This window comes from Callorhinus ursinus, unplaced genomic scaffold (assembly GCF_003265705.2).
Source record: "Callorhinus ursinus isolate GAN/ISIS: 27379988/994484 unplaced genomic scaffold, GSC_fseal_2.0 scaffold83, whole genome shotgun sequence".
In the NCBI taxonomy this organism is placed as follows: domain Eukaryota; kingdom Metazoa; phylum Chordata; class Mammalia; order Carnivora; family Otariidae; genus Callorhinus; species Callorhinus ursinus.
Window position 1 is genome coordinate 1,126,322 of NW_027397145.1, and position 15,086 is coordinate 1,141,407.

Below are 15,086 nucleotides of genomic sequence, written 5' to 3' on the forward strand. Positions count from 1 at the left end.
AATCGGGCAGGCGAGAACGTTCCAGAACCAGCCATTTCCCGATTAACAGCACTTCCACCACGCCAGCCAGGCTGGCTGTTCCTGCTTGACCCCCCCCTTCAGGATCTGCCGGACCTGACCCCCAGGAGATCCCGACTCTCAATGTCCCCGGGCCATCCTTCCTCCTTCCCAGGGTGGCTCCACATCACCCCTGCCCAGCAACAGCCCCCAAGCCAGCCCCCCCAAACCGGAGAGCAAGAAGCCAGCGGTGCTTCGTGACACAAACATGCATTCGTTTTATTCACAAAACAGCCTGGTTTCCTAAAACAATACAAACAGCATGTTCATCAGCAGGAAGCTGGCCGTGGGCAAGGGGGCCCAGGCCGCAGGGGGCCCCCCCAGGCACCCACACCCACCGGCAAGGGGCCACGCAAAGAAGCCCTTTCTTCTGTGGCCATCAGCAAGGCCAGAAAAAAAGGACTTATTTTCTCTAAGGGAAGTAGCCAGGATCGGAAATATCGAGACATGGGCTCCCCAGATCTCAGTGGATAAAGGAACAGAACTTTCATTTTCGCAAAATCATCGTTGTCGGGGTGGGGGATCCCATTCTGGGGACTGCGAGTGCAGCGTGGGCGGCCTGGGCCCAGGGGTGGGTGGGCTGCTCCCCCCTCCCCGCTGAGAGCCCCTGGCCGCAGCTCGGCTCGCGTGGATGGATACGGAGGGGCTTCGCCGCGGCGCCATCAACATTCTCTGTATAAACGTGAGTGGATTCTCCAGGCAAACTATGCACTATTTCATGGTCGGAAAGAATCAAAGGAAGTTTAAATGAGGGTGGAGTTAAACTGTGCTAAATTACAGTAGTGCTTATTAGTAACTAGATTTCAAAAGGTTACAGAAAATTTACATTCTCTACACAAAAACTGCATCTCCTGCACAGACAACATCGACATCGACACAGGAAGGAAACTGATTGTCCATTCTTTGCCCAGGAAGTCTCGGTACTTTATAGATTCGTCTCTACCTCTTTTTTTGTTGTTGTTGTTCTTCCGAAAAAGCAGTTAAATTTTTTTTTTCCTTTTTCTTTTTATACTAGGGACGTGGAGATGTTAAAACGACAACAAAAAATATATATATAAAAACAGGAATGAAATCTGTGAGAGAATATTTTTGGTTCTAAAGACGGGTGCATCCGTTTGTCTTCGCCCGAATCCCTTGCCGGAGACCACACGAGCAGTGACATTGCACGGAGAGGGCAAGCTTTGGGTTCCCGCCGCCGTCACTGAAACCACCGGAAGGCGGCTCCCGTCGGAAGCATCACCTTCTGGCGGGGGCGGGAGACAAAAACAAGGAGAGAGTTCAGTCAGGGTCCGGCGGGGCCTGGTGCAAAGACGCTCCCCCGTGGATGGCCTCGTGGCGGAGGGACGGGCCTGGAGTAAAGGCAGCCACCCCGTGGAGTTCCTGCCATCCTCACCAGGCCAGAGAAGAAGCCTTGACCCGCGGGGCCGCTGGAGGGCCCGGAGCACCCCGAGGCCCCCTGAGCCACTGTGTCCAGGAACCCTCCTCCTTCCAAACAGGAAGACCCATTCCCCCGGTCCAAAGGCCACACGCGCCGGGTGGCTGTGGTGCGTCTGGGGGCTGTGTGCGTGGTTCTGTCGAACGAGCGTGGGAGCGTGCGCACTGGCTGCCTGTGTGGATGTGCGCCTCGAGCTGTGCTACGGTGGCTAGTGCGCGTGCAGCTGGGGTGGGGAGGAAGGAGACCGGCTGTGTTAAGAGGCTACATCTATAGAAAGACTGTGGACTGGGCAGGGAGGGGTGTGTGTGTGTGTGTGTGTGTGTGTGTGTGTGTGTGTGTCTACAAGAGATGAGAGCGGGTGCCTTTGTGTGCATATAGGTGTGTTCTCTGGGCAGGAGAGCTGATATATGAGGTTTGGGGCTTGGGGGTGGGAAGTAGCCGCGGCTGGGATGTCATTATTGTTTTCCAACCATTCTGAACATTTGCGTCCAGCCCACTCATAGAGGGGCGGGGCCGGGGCCGGGACAGCAGGCTGAAAAGATGCTTTTGTACCCAGGCCTGGCACCACCGCTAGGCTGCCACGGCTGGGGGCACAGGGACAAGCTCTGCCATGAGCGTGGAGAGAAAGCAGCATGGGAACCCTTCTGCCTGCTTTAAGCCCCTTCCTGTGCAGGCTGCCTTGGCCTAGACCATGCAGCTATGTGGTGATTTCTCCAGAAAGCCAATCATCCCAAAGTGGACAGGCCTGGCCTACACCCCAAGATCACAGCCACCCCCTCACCCTAGGCCCATAGGACCCCTGGCCATTTACCTATGCAGCCAGACTGACCTCAGGGCCCCAAGAAACCCCAAATCCGTCAAGGAGATGTCTAGACACAGGGTTCTCCCAGGCCTCAGGGCAGGGAAGTGAGCACCGGGGCGGCCTTAGGGGAAACGCTGGGCTCTGAAGGGGCAAGTGAGGGGCTTACCCCTTAAAGCCACATGGTCCACAGGACAGAACCCCTCAGGTGGGACAAGGAGAGCCCCAGAATCTCAGGGCACAGACTGGAAGCTTTAGGACACGTCTGAAAGTCAGAAACTTGGGACCTAGAAGGAAACCTCAATGGCTGGCCCAAAACTCCAGGAAGGGGTTCAGAATCCCCGGGCCTGGCCGGAAATGCGAGGCCCCCGCCTGGAAACTCGATGCTTGCCTTGCGAACTACGACCTAATGAGATCTCAGGATGTGGCGCTGACTTTCTGGGCGGTGAACTGGTGGTGTCTGGGAGCCTGCTCCAGAACCCCAGAGCCCAGGGATTGGCTGAGCAGCCCCCAGACACTGGCCCAGGTAGGAAAAGGAAGGTTGGGGGGGGGTGGGGGTGGGTTTGGACTGCCAGACAGACACAAGAGCCCACACACCTCCCTCTAAGGCGCCGTTACCTCCAGAGCAGCGGAAGGCTTCTTTTTGAGTTCCTCACATTTTCTGAATTTGCAAATCTGATGGCCAGTCTTTCGGTTCCTACAACTGCTGCACTGCTCGCAGTTGATGCGCCGCCGGCAGGGCGCGCACATGCCGCAGCGTTTCCGCTTCTTCTTGCCCGAACTGATGGCCGAGGCCAGCTCTCCCTGCATGGGGTACTCGGCCAGGCCGGCCATGTGCAGCGCGCTCTCGGCCAGGAACACGCCCGCCGGGGTCATGATGAAGAGGCCCGGGTTGATGGGGAAGGCGCCCAGGTAGGGGAAGTCGGACTGGCCGTTGAGGGCCTCGGCGCCCGCCACGGCCTCCATGTCAGGCAGGCCGGCGCCCGCCTCGCTCATCAGCGGCAGGTGCTCCTGCACCACACGCTTCAGCATCTCCGTGGACTGCGCGAACTGTTGCAGCGTCAGCTGTCCCTCGGCTGCCAGCTCCGTGGCCCGTTCCGCCTTGCTCAGCAGGCTGGCCACAGCACCACTTTTGTGCTTTGAGGTAGGGTTGCTTTTGTCCACGGCCATGGCCGCCGCCAGGTCGTGCCCATTGGCCAACAGGGAGGCGGCAGCTGCAGCGGCGGCAGCCTTTTCAGCAGACTCGCCGCCCATCATGCTGCCACCGCCCCCGCCGCCGCCCCCGAAGGAAGAGTAGTGGGAGAGAGGGCGGGAGCGGCGCAGGCTCTTGTTGAGGGGTTCGCTGATGATGCCGCTCTTGTTCCGACGCTCGGGGGGCGGAGCATCATCCGCCACCGAGGCTGGCGCGGCAGTGGCCACCGCCGTACTCTTGTCGGCCACTCCCGCCTTGGGGCCGCTGCCGCTGTTGCTGCTGCTACTGCCACCGCTGTCCTGGGGGCTACTGCCGAGGCTCGACATGGTGGGGCCGAGGCCCAGAGCCCACTGCTGGGGGCGGGGGCGGGGGAGCTGCCAACCGTGGGGCGTCCACAGATGAGCACCGGCCCGGCTGCCCACAGCACAGATGCCTGGTGGGCCCTGCTATTCAGGGCAGGCTCATGGTCAAGTGTCCACGGGGAAGGGTCTTCACTCTGTTGGGACAAGAGGGGACAGAGTCAGGGCGGCGGTAGACATCTCCCTCCCCCACATCACCACCACCACCACCACAACGGTATCACTGCAAGCCCACTGTAACAACTGCAAGCCCTGCTGGGCACTTACTACGCACCAGACCCAACATGGTTAGGTATTTTTTATGTGTACTATTTTTTTTTTTTAAAGAATTTTATTTATTTATTTGACAGAGACAAAGCGAGAGCAGGAACACAGCAGGGGGAGTGGGAGAGGGAGAAGCAGGCTTCCCGCCGAGCAGGGAGCCCGATGCGGGGCTCGATCCCAGGACCCTGGGACCATGACCTGAGCCGAAGGCAGACGCTTAACGACTGAGCCACCCAGGCGCCCCATGTGTACTATTTTTTTAAGATTTTATTTATTTATTTTAGAGAGAGGGAAGACAGAGAGCGAGCAAGCACCAGTGGGAGAGAGCAGAGGGAGAGGGACAAGCAGACAAGGAGACTCTGCGCTGAGCGCAGAGCCTGATGCGGGGCTCAATCCCACAACCCTGAGAGCATGACCTGAGCCGAAACCAAGAGTCGGACGCTTAACCGATTGAGCCACCCAGACTCAGTGAAGACTCACAAGCACCCTTTGAAGTAGTGGCTAATAATTCTCTATTTTATAGACGAGGAACGCAAGGTTTAGAAGACTTGACCATGGATATACAGTTGCCAAGTGTCACGGTGGAGGCTCAACCAGGGTCTGTACAGCCCAGATCTCCGGCCAGTTCTTCCTGGGCTGGGGGGGTAGGAAAGAACTGAGATGTTTATTAACCTCGGAGGGTTATAGAGTCACATTCTGCTTCCTAATCTTCCTTCCCTGACCCATCTACAAGGATTTGGAACAGCCTCTGTAAAGCTTGAAGGTTTAGACCAGAAGTCTGCGAAGTTGGGATGCCTGGGTGGCTGAGTGGGGGCGTCCGACTCTTGATTTCGGCTCAGGCTCAGAACATGATCTCAGGATCGTGGGATCTGGCCCTGCATTAAGCTCTGCGCTCAGCGGGGTGTCTGCTTGAGATTGTCTCCCTCTGCCCCTCCCCCTGCTTGCACTCCTGTGAGTGCTCTCTCTAAAGTAAATTTAAAAAAATCTTAAAAAAAAAAGAAGTAGTAGTAGTCTGGGAAGCTGCTCCCGGACTCTCATTTGGCAATTCCTAATACATACGGATTATCTCAAGGCTCTGACAAGTCCTGCAGGGAAAAGAAACTGACTTAAAGAGGTTGCCAAATAGAGCACAGAATCCGTATTTCAAGGAGCATGTACCCTCCTGCTAGAGGGCAGGCAGCACTGTGCCAGAGGATAAGCCTTCTCCTGTAAGAGTGGGAGAACACACTGTGCACATATCGGCACATGCTTCCTCCTCACTCTCTCTTTCCTTTTTAAAGATTTTTATTTATTTATTTGACAGCACAAGCAGGGGGGGAGCGGCAGGCGGAGGGAGAGGGAGAAGCAGGCTCCCTACTGAGCAAGGAGCCCGATGCAGGGCTCAATCCCAGGACCCTGCGATCATGACCTGAGCTGAAGGCAGACGCTTAACCGACTGAGCCACCCAGGCGCCCCCTCCTCACTCTCAAACCACAGTCGTCATTACCTCAGACCCCACTCTTGTCTCTACTCAGGCCTCCCTGCTGTGCTCCGGACTGGCTCCCAGATGGGTCTGGGATGAGGTCCCAGTGAGAGCCCAGAGCTGGGGTACGCTGTGGGCAGGAGGGGCCTCTGGCTGGTGCAGGCTGGGACTGAAAGTGGGTGTGACCCTCCAGGGAACAGAGCCTGTTCTTCGGCCACGTCCACATTTCTGAGGTGCCCTTCCTAGGACAGAGCCTGCTCTGCTCAAGCCCCAGGATCAAGGCTTATGAGCAGTCAGGCTCCTTGTCCAGGAGCGCTGGAAGGAACTGTCCAGAAGGAGTGGAGTGGCAGTTTCCTCATCAGCCCTGGCTCTCTAGCATCCCTTCCTTGCCTGCCTGCCTGGCCCATCAACCCCTGGGAGAGGGGCGGGAGGGAGGGCCCAGCCTGAGCAGCTGGGGGCTCGGGGGGGGGGGGGGGCCCGCGCACATCTGGCCAGGCCTGTCCCGCCCTAGGCTTGGGGGCGGCACACATACATCTTTGTCCCCAGGCAACCCTACCATCCCCCAGTCACAGGACTCTGCCGGGCCTGGTCCCTGGTCCCAGGAGGTCATCTAGTCCAACCTTCTGCACTTCCATAGGGGGAAACTGAGGCCCAAGCCGGCAGGGTCCCCTGCTCCGGGACTGCTAAAGAGTGGCCACAAGGAGGAGCGAGTGTAGGAGAGGGAAAAACTGTCTCCTGAGTGAGGAAAAAATGGCAGGCATCAGCAGACAGCCAGACGCTCCCTGCCTCTCCCCAGAGGGCAATGGCCCACGTATACTCCTTTCTAGTGAAGGCAGATGGGTGGCAAGGAAGAGCTGGGCAAGCTGGCAGATTCTACCAGGACAAACCCAGGAGGGCCTGGCAGGGTGTCCCGGCTGGGCTGAGGGTACCACAGAGGTCAGAGTTGTCTGAGAGGCAGAGCATCGGGTACAATAGCTGTGTTCTGTCCCACCTGCTAAGAGCTACTAAGCCCAGGGTTGCTCTTCAGGCTGTCCCTCAGAAATCGGCACCCCTTTAGGCGGCAGTGACCCTGGCTCGGTGTCGGAGACTAGGGCCAACGACCGTATCAGCCCATCTGAGCTCAACTACCCTGCCCTGGAGCGCACAGTCCCAGCAGGCCCAGACATGGTGAGGGAAGAAGACAGGAGAAGGCAGGAGCCCTTGGGTTAGAGACGTGGGGGAGTGGTGGGGAGGGGAGCAGTCCGCGCCCCAGCCCCCCTGTGTGTCCCCGCCTCTGCGGCCTGCTGGCTGGTGGCAGAAATCGATAGCTGCATTAACGCTGTTCTTGCTCTCCTCCCTCCCTCCCTCCCTCCTCCCAGCTCCAGGATCTGGCTGTGTGTGCAGGGCAGGCAGGTCAATTAGAAGTCAGCTCCCTCCAACACGGGCGGGCGTTCAGGGCTGGTGCTCTGGCTGAGTGTCTCTCTGCTTTTGTCTCCATCCTGAGTCTCGTCGTAGGGACCAAACCTCATGTTCTGTTCATCTCTGGCCCCTTCTTTGAATCTCTCTGATCGTTTCTTTTCTTTTTTTCGTCCTTCCTCAGGGACTTCCCTCTCCGAGCCCCCCAGGTCCTGGGACCTACTGAGCTATGGAGCAGAGGACGGGATATGTCATCAAACAGGTGCCACAGGCAGAACACTGGTTTGTCAGCCACAGAAACTGAAGGTGGGGAGTACACAAGGGGGACTGGCACACAGGTTAACTTTGTCCTCAAACCCCAGAGTGGGCAGATACCAACATCTAGTTAGTCCCCAAAGCCCAGGCTCTAAGCTTGTTCAAAATCTGCTCCTATACCTGGCTCATCTCCTTTAAACCCGATGCCCTGGTCCCAGTGGACCACGGACCACAGGGCTTGTCTGCCCTCCTCATGGTAGGAGAGGACAGAGAGGACATAAGACTTTCTCCCAGGCCCCAGCCCTCTACTGCAAGGCACACAGCAAGCCCTTTGCAGGCCAGGAAGGGCCTGGCAGTGCCCAGGCAGCAGGGGAGGAGCTGGGGCTGCGTTGAAGCGGAGCGGGAATGAGCGGGAGGGAAAGCTGGCGGGCAGGCGGGCGGCGGCGGGCGCATCCATCATCGGCCCTGCCAGGAACGCATCCAGCCCCCAAAAAGAAATACTGCGCCTGAGGAGGGACAACAAAGGGCTCCGTTTCATCAGCAATGCGGAGCCAGCGCCCCGCCGCCCCGCCAGCCGCGGTCAGCCCACAAAGGACCCCTTTGTCCATGCAGGAGCCGGGCCGGCCGGGAGCTGGGACCAGGGGCTGACGGGCGGGGACAGAGCCCAGGGGGAGGGGGTGGGGGGGAACCAGTCCTGGAGAGCTGGGGGGCAGAGAGGGACACGGGGGCAGAAGAACAGAGACAGGTGGTGCAGAGCGAGGATCATGAGACAGAACTCGAGGAGCGGGTCAGAGAAAGAGGGACTTGGAGAGGACAGGGCAAAGGGTCAAGGTTAGAGAACAGAGCCTCATGGGAAGCAGAAAACGGAGGGACCGGGCTCAGAGAGATCCAAGGCTCCTAGCCCAGCTCGGAGACTTGAGGTTCTGACAGACACGGAAACAGCGCTGAGGAGGATCCTAGACTCAGGGACCTGGGGACCAAGAGAAAGCAGTTGGACATGCCCATGGCTCTGAGAGGGAGGCAGGAGGTGGGTGGACCCCAGCCCACTCTGGCCAAGGGCAGGCGAAGCAGAGATTGCTAGGGAAGAGCCTGAGGGTCAATGGGTTCTTGGCCTCAGGGCCTGGCCACGGGACCCAACCTCCTATGGGCTCTAGCTCACAGGCTAAGCTGGGAAGGCAGGAAGTCAAAGCTGGGGCCACTCTCCTGACACTGGGACCATCCCACTGCCTCTCCTCCCAGGCTCTAGCTAGCCCCAGAAGACACAGACCCACCCCTCTCCAATCAGCTCCCAGCACCAAGTGACGCTCAGGGTCCCTTAACTTACTAACCCTATCAGTTAGCATTTATTGAGCACCGACTGTTATCTCAGGCCCTGTGCTCCTGAGCTTTACATGGAAACCAGGGAAATAGAAACTATTAAGCAGTTTCAGGGATAAGGGAATTGATGCTCAAAGAGGATCAAACTGTCAGGCCAAGGTCAAATGCCTGGTTAGAATTTGAACCCAGAGCCCAAGTGTGAGTCACCCTGCTGTGTGACCACCTTTGCTCTACCTATGCAACTGACAAAGTAGCCCAGGGCAAGGTGACCCAGCTGTCCCAAGGCTGCCCCCACCCCTCCAGGGTTGTTACCGTGCCTGTCACCTTTATGTGGATGGGGGGGGGCGAGCTGTCACAGACCCCAGGGAGTGTCTTCACCTGGGGGGCTTGGAGATGCCCAGGTAGGAACCCGGAATGCTGGGCCGGTGACATCATAATGCCAGCCAACAATGAGGTCACCAGAGGTGATGGTAATGCCCTCACTCCCACCCTGAGCTCCAGGGGAGCCAAGATTCACCCCCAGACAGAGCCTGAGCCCTTCGGGCCAGACAGCAGTGGGGGCAGGGGTCCCGGTGGGAGGGATGGTGCCGCCTGCACAGACAGGCACACAGGTGCCCCACAGTGAGATGTTCTAGAAGTTCGGGTTGCACACATTCCCCCCACCCGTTTCCCCAACAGCTGCCCCATGCCCGGGGGGTACTGGGGAGATAGCGCAGGATCCGGACTTGGCACTGCCCTGGAGGAGTACACAGGGGCTGGGCCCATGGTCCCATGAATCAATATGAAATGAGAGTGGGAAGGCGACCAAGTGGAGCACTGGGGGCCTTTCTGGAGGAGGAACTGCTAGCCTGTGAGTTAAGATGAGGAGAGGTTACCAAAGGGGACATGAGCCTGAAACAGTTCTTAAGAAAAGGGGAAGAGGGGTGCCTGGCTGGCTCAGTCAGTAGAGCATGCGACTCCTGATCTCGGGGTGGCGGGTTTGAGCCCCACGTTGAGGGCAGAGTTTACTTAAAAAAAAAAAACGGGAAGAGGGTGTGAGGTATGGTCGTGAAGCTGGCAGGGTCCCAACTGGGCAGGGCACTGGGGCCAAGGGTAGGATTTTTTTCAAACAGCTTTACTGAGGCATGGTTTACACACTATAAAATTTGCCCATTTATAAGTGTACAATTCAGTGATTTTTAATAAGCTTACAGAGTTGTGCCACACCACCACCGCTGCCAAGGCCAGAGTCTGAGCGAGGCGCCATCCCTCTCTTGCTCCTTTGCTGGCTAGAACAAACTTCCAAGCCGTCCTTCCTGCTGAGGGAAGGCTTCCTGGAGGAGGGTGAATTCTGGCGGGGCCTCGAGGACCCCGAGCCACCGGCCCAGCAGGGCACACCATTCCGCCATCGTCTGGGTGGGCCAACACTGCCGACCTGCACACTCCAGCTCTTCACACTTTTCCCCACACTCCCCTGTGCACTCCTGACATCCCTGTTACCTCCTCTTCACGCCCCTCCACCCACATTGGTGGCTGGTCTTCCTGGCCTCCAAGGGAGGTGAGATGGACAGAGAGACGGATGGTGGGCAAGCCAGTGGTGGCAAAGAGCACAGACCACAGGCTCTGGTGGCTCAGCGGAGCTGCGGCTGAGCAAGCGCGGGGCAGGGGGTGGGGACGTCGTCTCTGATTTCCATGATTCAGCCTAGGGAGTTTCCAGAAGAAAAAAAAGCTCCACTCGGGCCCAAGGCGATGCACATGGAGACACTGGTCTTGGAAGCTGGGAGAAAGGCAGCCTTCACCCGAGAGCACAGGGCACATATCCAGGCACAGATGAACACACACACACACACACACACACACACACACACACACACACACGCACGCACATACCACTGCTAACACCCAGCAGATGGCCTGGGGCAGGGCATGCCCTCAGCACCACTAGACTCTCCCCAAGACAGAACAGGGGGTTAGAGTCCTATTTCCCTAACACTCTTAGACCCCTCTACCTAAGGCAGACACAACCCCATTGCCTGAAGAATGAAATCTGCTGAAGAAAAACCCGAGGAGTCCACGGGGCTCTATTCTCCCTTACAGAGCTCCCAAAAAACCGTTGGAGGAGGGGGTCAGCCCATTCCATGGAAAGGAACACTGAGGGCCCAGGCAGGAGGTATGCCCTGACCTGGGGTTCTAGGGAGTGATCTCACACACCTCTGATAAAGACAAAGGCTTCCTCACCAGGCACCTCCTTCAGGCCAGGTTCCCTCCCTACCAGAGTCAAAGGATCAGGAGGGCCCTTTCCTCTGTGTGACCTTGGCCTATGGCCTCTGAGTCTGTTTCTCTATCTGTAACATGGAACCAGGAGGATAACAGTTACTATGTTAAGGAAGGAGGACTTCCTGTGTGCCAGACGCTATATGCCTTGTCTCAATGAGTCTTCCTACACACCTTCTGAAGGAAGATGATGACTGGCCCATCTAGAGCAAGCAATTCAATAAGCAGTTGAGATGCAGGGAAAACGGATGCCCTTTGCATTGGGGACCCTCTGGATCCAGACTAACATTTCCCAAAGTAATGTCTGAGCTGACATCAACCTGGGGTCAGAGCCACACACTGACTTAGGATCTCCCTCCCGGTGGACAGTGGAGGAAGGTTAGCTCAGAGGTAACTGGGCCAAGGAACTAGAGGGGGGAGATCTGTCCTTCTAGGGCTTGCGTGTGAGGAGCAAAGGCGTTAACGGGGCCATCTAGGGGACTAGAATCCTAACATCTAGGTTTGGGGCTCCATCCTGTCTCTTCCTGTTGATCTGACCGTGCCTTTCCCCCACAATGAGTCTCAGTTTCCCCTCTGTAAAATGGAGAACGGTTCTTACTTCTTACCCCAAACTGTAGATCCCTGAGGAAAAAAGTAGAGAGACACAGGAAAAAAGACTCCAGATAGTGACCTCCTCCCACCCTCCAAATCCCAGAGGACCTGAATCTGCCCATTAAGTGATCTGCAGACAGGGAAACTGAAATCTGGAGAGAAGCTTCTGAACAGGTCCTAGGGTTGAGACCCTATGAGGCTTACTGGGGAGAGGAGCATCTAGCTCCTTCCCAATGCTACCATCTCCCCAGAAGAAATGATGATAGCAGACCCTCATAACACACACTCATTCTACCAGTATGGTGCAAAGCACTTTACACACATTTTCTCACTGAATTTTTTTCTGTAACTCTTTAGTATTGTCACCCATTTACAGATGAGGCCACTGAGACTCAGGGAAGTAAAGTCACCTGCATAAGGTCACAAGGTCAATAATCAGCAAAGCCAGGATTTGAAACCAGGTCTGTGTGACTGGCTCTCCAACACTGGCCAAGGGCTGGCTCTTCAACACTGACCAAGGGCTCTGAGGGACATGGAAGGAGGGCTTATGGCGGGAGGCTGAAGACCAGTTCAGCCCAGCCTAGGGGTTCTGGGGTGAGGGGGAGTGGCTCTCAGGCTCTGGGCAAACCACGTGAAGGCACTGTTGCAGAGAAGTCTGCAGCTGTACCCTAAGGCCCAGGAAAAGACAGGGGAAGGGGCTGCGGGTGGGCCGGACGGGCCAGGCTGGGCCAGAGCTCCGGGCATTCCGGCGGCCTCCGCAGGAAGCAGAATGGGACGGAAACCGGCTCCTGCCTCCTCCCCCAGAATCCTGTGGGCAGCCCAGCCGGGCCGCACAGAGGCCCTCTTTGTGCCTGCCCCAACCCGCCACCCGCGGCTGGCCCAGGGTTTTGAGTTTCCTGGGGGGGTGGGGACCCTGTCACTGCTAAACCTCCAGCTACCTCCCCCTCTCAAGGGTGGCCACAGCAGTCCACAGCTGGTGGAGGAAGTGAATGGATGGCCAGGGCTACCCCAGAGACTCTGGGGGGCCCGGAGTCTGTCCACGTCTCATACCCCCAACACTTACACACCGTAATTGGGGGCTGGCGGCAGGCAGGGACCCAGGGAGAACCGAGAGGCCATCCCCTTTAGCCGGCCTTTCTGCCCGAAGCCACATGTCCACCCTGATGTACCTGGAACCCCCCATCTCACTCCATCTTGGTGACTGGGCCCAGGTTGGTGTACATAGAGAGGCTGGCCAGGATGGTAGGGCAGTCTGTCTGTCAACCACCATTTCCCACTCTCCAGGGGCTCCCTGGACACACAGAGCACATCGAGGGGGAGGCCTCAAGCCCACTTCAGCATGTCAGGGACAAAAGCCTCTTGGGTGGTATAAATGTGCTCAAGGAACACTGGGCCCCAGGGAGTGAGCTCTGGCTGGAGTGCATATTGTGAGGAGTAGCACTACAGACCAGTAGGTCTGCGTGTGTCCACCTAGAAGGTGCGTCAGATACCGTACATGCTACATGCATGAGAGAGTGTGTGTGTGTGTGCGTGTGTGCGCGTGTGTGTGTCTGGGGGTGGGGGCTGTGGGTGTGTCCAGGTGTATGTGCACAGACTCAGATGGCACCCTGTGGGTTTGAACACTGATGTATACACAGGGCTTATATGCCTGTGTAGGTGAAGGTCTTTGTGTGTACAAGTGGAGTGTGTGCTATCTACATCCCCGGATGTAAGCATATGCCTGAGTGCGCATGTGTGTGCGCTACAGTGGTTTACATGGTGGCTGGATGTTTGTGGGTTCTTCTGGTCCGTGAGCGTCAACACACTGTTGCCATGTGTCTACGAGGGTGTGTGTGTGTGTGTGTGTGTGTGCGTGCGTGCACACACGTGTGCACACACTGTGAGCTATATCAGGGCTTCGGGGGTTCTGAGGTGTGAGTGTGGGGCCCAACTGGGATGGGGACGGTGCAGACAGGAACTAATGCCAGGTGCTGGGGCCCCTATGGAAACAGGAAGCTGCCCACAGGTGTGTCTGGGCTGTGGTGGGGGCTGGGCTCCACCCACGTTCAGTTTGTCCCCCTGAGAAACCAACCCAGGGATCCAGTAGCCGAAAGCCCATCCCAGCCACGAGGGAGGCACCTTCCTTGCCTGTGTGCTGTTCAAGACGGAACAGCTCTGACCAGCGTCTACCCGCCCCGCCTGGCCTGAGCATGGAAAAAACTGGAAAACAAAAGCCCCCAGACCGCAGGCACTCCCTGCAGAGGCGTGGGGGAAGCAGGCAAGAGGCAGGAGGCTGAGGAGGAAGGAGGGAGGTGTCGCCGCAGCCCCGGAACACAAAAATAATGAGGCGAGAGGGGCCATGGGGCCGAGCCGGCTGGTTCCGGAGTCGCTATCTGACCTTGACAGATGCCACAGCTGGGCGCCGGGGGAGAGGAGCCACGGTGCAGCACAACACCCCCCACCCCCTGCCACCTCCCCCAGGCCAGGTCGATGGACGTCCAGGCGGGGGCCCCAGCCACAGGCAGCCACCCCACCAGGTGGGAGAAGGGAGGCCTCAGAGTGCATCCCAGCTGGGGGGGGGGCGGTGTGTGGCGGTGGGAGGGCATGGAGGCAAGGGAGTGGGGGCAGGGCCTGGCGGGGCCCGGGAGGCAGCAGTGCGGTCTCCTGAGGGCACCCTGGCCTTCAGGTGTGGCTGTGTGTGTGAGAAGCACAGAGCATGCTATTGTGCTTGTGTGGCTGCGAGGCTGAGTGTGTGCGCGGAAGGGAAGCAGAGTGTGACTGTGTGTGTGACAGAGACAAAGATCATACTTGTGTGTGTCCTTGGGGTCACACGAGGCTGGAGAGTCAGGCTGAGGTCCCTGAAATGGGTGTGGCCACACCACTCAGGGGTGGGCACCGATCCCTCCCCTGGCCCCTTCCAGAGCCACAGCTGTCCTGGAGGGTGCAAGCCACGCTGGGGCCAAGGAGGGAAGGAGGACAAAGAGAGCCACAGGCCCCCCCCCTCACCAAGTTGTCACATGCGGATGGAGCCGAGCCGCCCCTGCGGCCCTTCCTGGCCTACTCTCCCTCCCACAGTGGTGGTGGTCCTCGGCACCAGTAATGGACACCAGGCTGGGCACCACGACTCTGGGGACCCCCATGAGGGGCTGGGTGTGAGCTGCGGGAGGGGATGCTGGGCTGGAGGCGGATTAACAATTCCGAGCACTGGCTGCATAATTAAAAAATCATTACAGGCGGGCGGGCAGAGCCGAGTGTGAGCTCACGCTCAGAGCAGGCGGGGACACTGCCATGGCGCTCCCCCTCCCACTGCCTCCCCGAGGAAAAAATCCCACCTGCTAATATAATTATGGAAAAACACAAGCACAGAAATTTGGTTTCAGCAAACAACGTGCCTGAGTGCCCGGGGCCTGCCTGGCCCTCAGCACAGGGAGCAGGCCGGCCACTCGTGCCCAGAGCTCATGGCAGTGAGGTAGGCCCTGCTGGGTCCATACTCCAGACCCTGACCTCCACCCTCTCCCAGCTCACAAGAGAGGGGAGTAGGGGCACAGAGAGCCCAGTTCCTCAAATCCCAAATCCAGGAGAAAACTGGTCAGTCCTGATAGTTTACAAACAGGGAAACTAAGGCTAAGGAATCTGCATAAGGTCACTGTGTTCCTGACAAAGCAGAGGAGGAACTGGATTCCGCGCCGCACCGGTGCAACAACCCCTCAGGAGCTCAGTACCCCCCC

General features: G+C 58.0%; 1 protein-coding gene across 4 annotated transcripts in view; it reads right to left on the reverse strand.

Annotated features, from left to right (window-relative positions):
- Nucleotides 1-251: 251 nt before the first annotated feature.
- Nucleotides 252-15,086, reverse strand: part of CXXC5 (CXXC finger protein 5) — a 35,232-nt gene continuing 20,397 nt past the window's right edge. For 3 of the 4 annotated variants that reach the window (XM_073887807.1, XM_025852240.2, XM_025852241.2), the window contains exons 2-3: nt 2,910-3,979; nt 252-1,300 (exon numbers count right to left, since the gene is read on the reverse strand). In XM_073887807.1, coding sequence (XP_073743908.1) covers nt 1,256-1,300; nt 2,910-3,809 — 945 coding nt within the window. In that variant the 5' untranslated portion in view covers nt 3,810-3,979 and the 3' untranslated portion in view covers nt 252-1,255. Of the gene's footprint in view, nt 1,301-2,909; nt 3,980-8,859; nt 8,948-15,086 lie in introns of those variants that run through there. The other variant, XM_073887806.1, reaches the window with a different exon arrangement.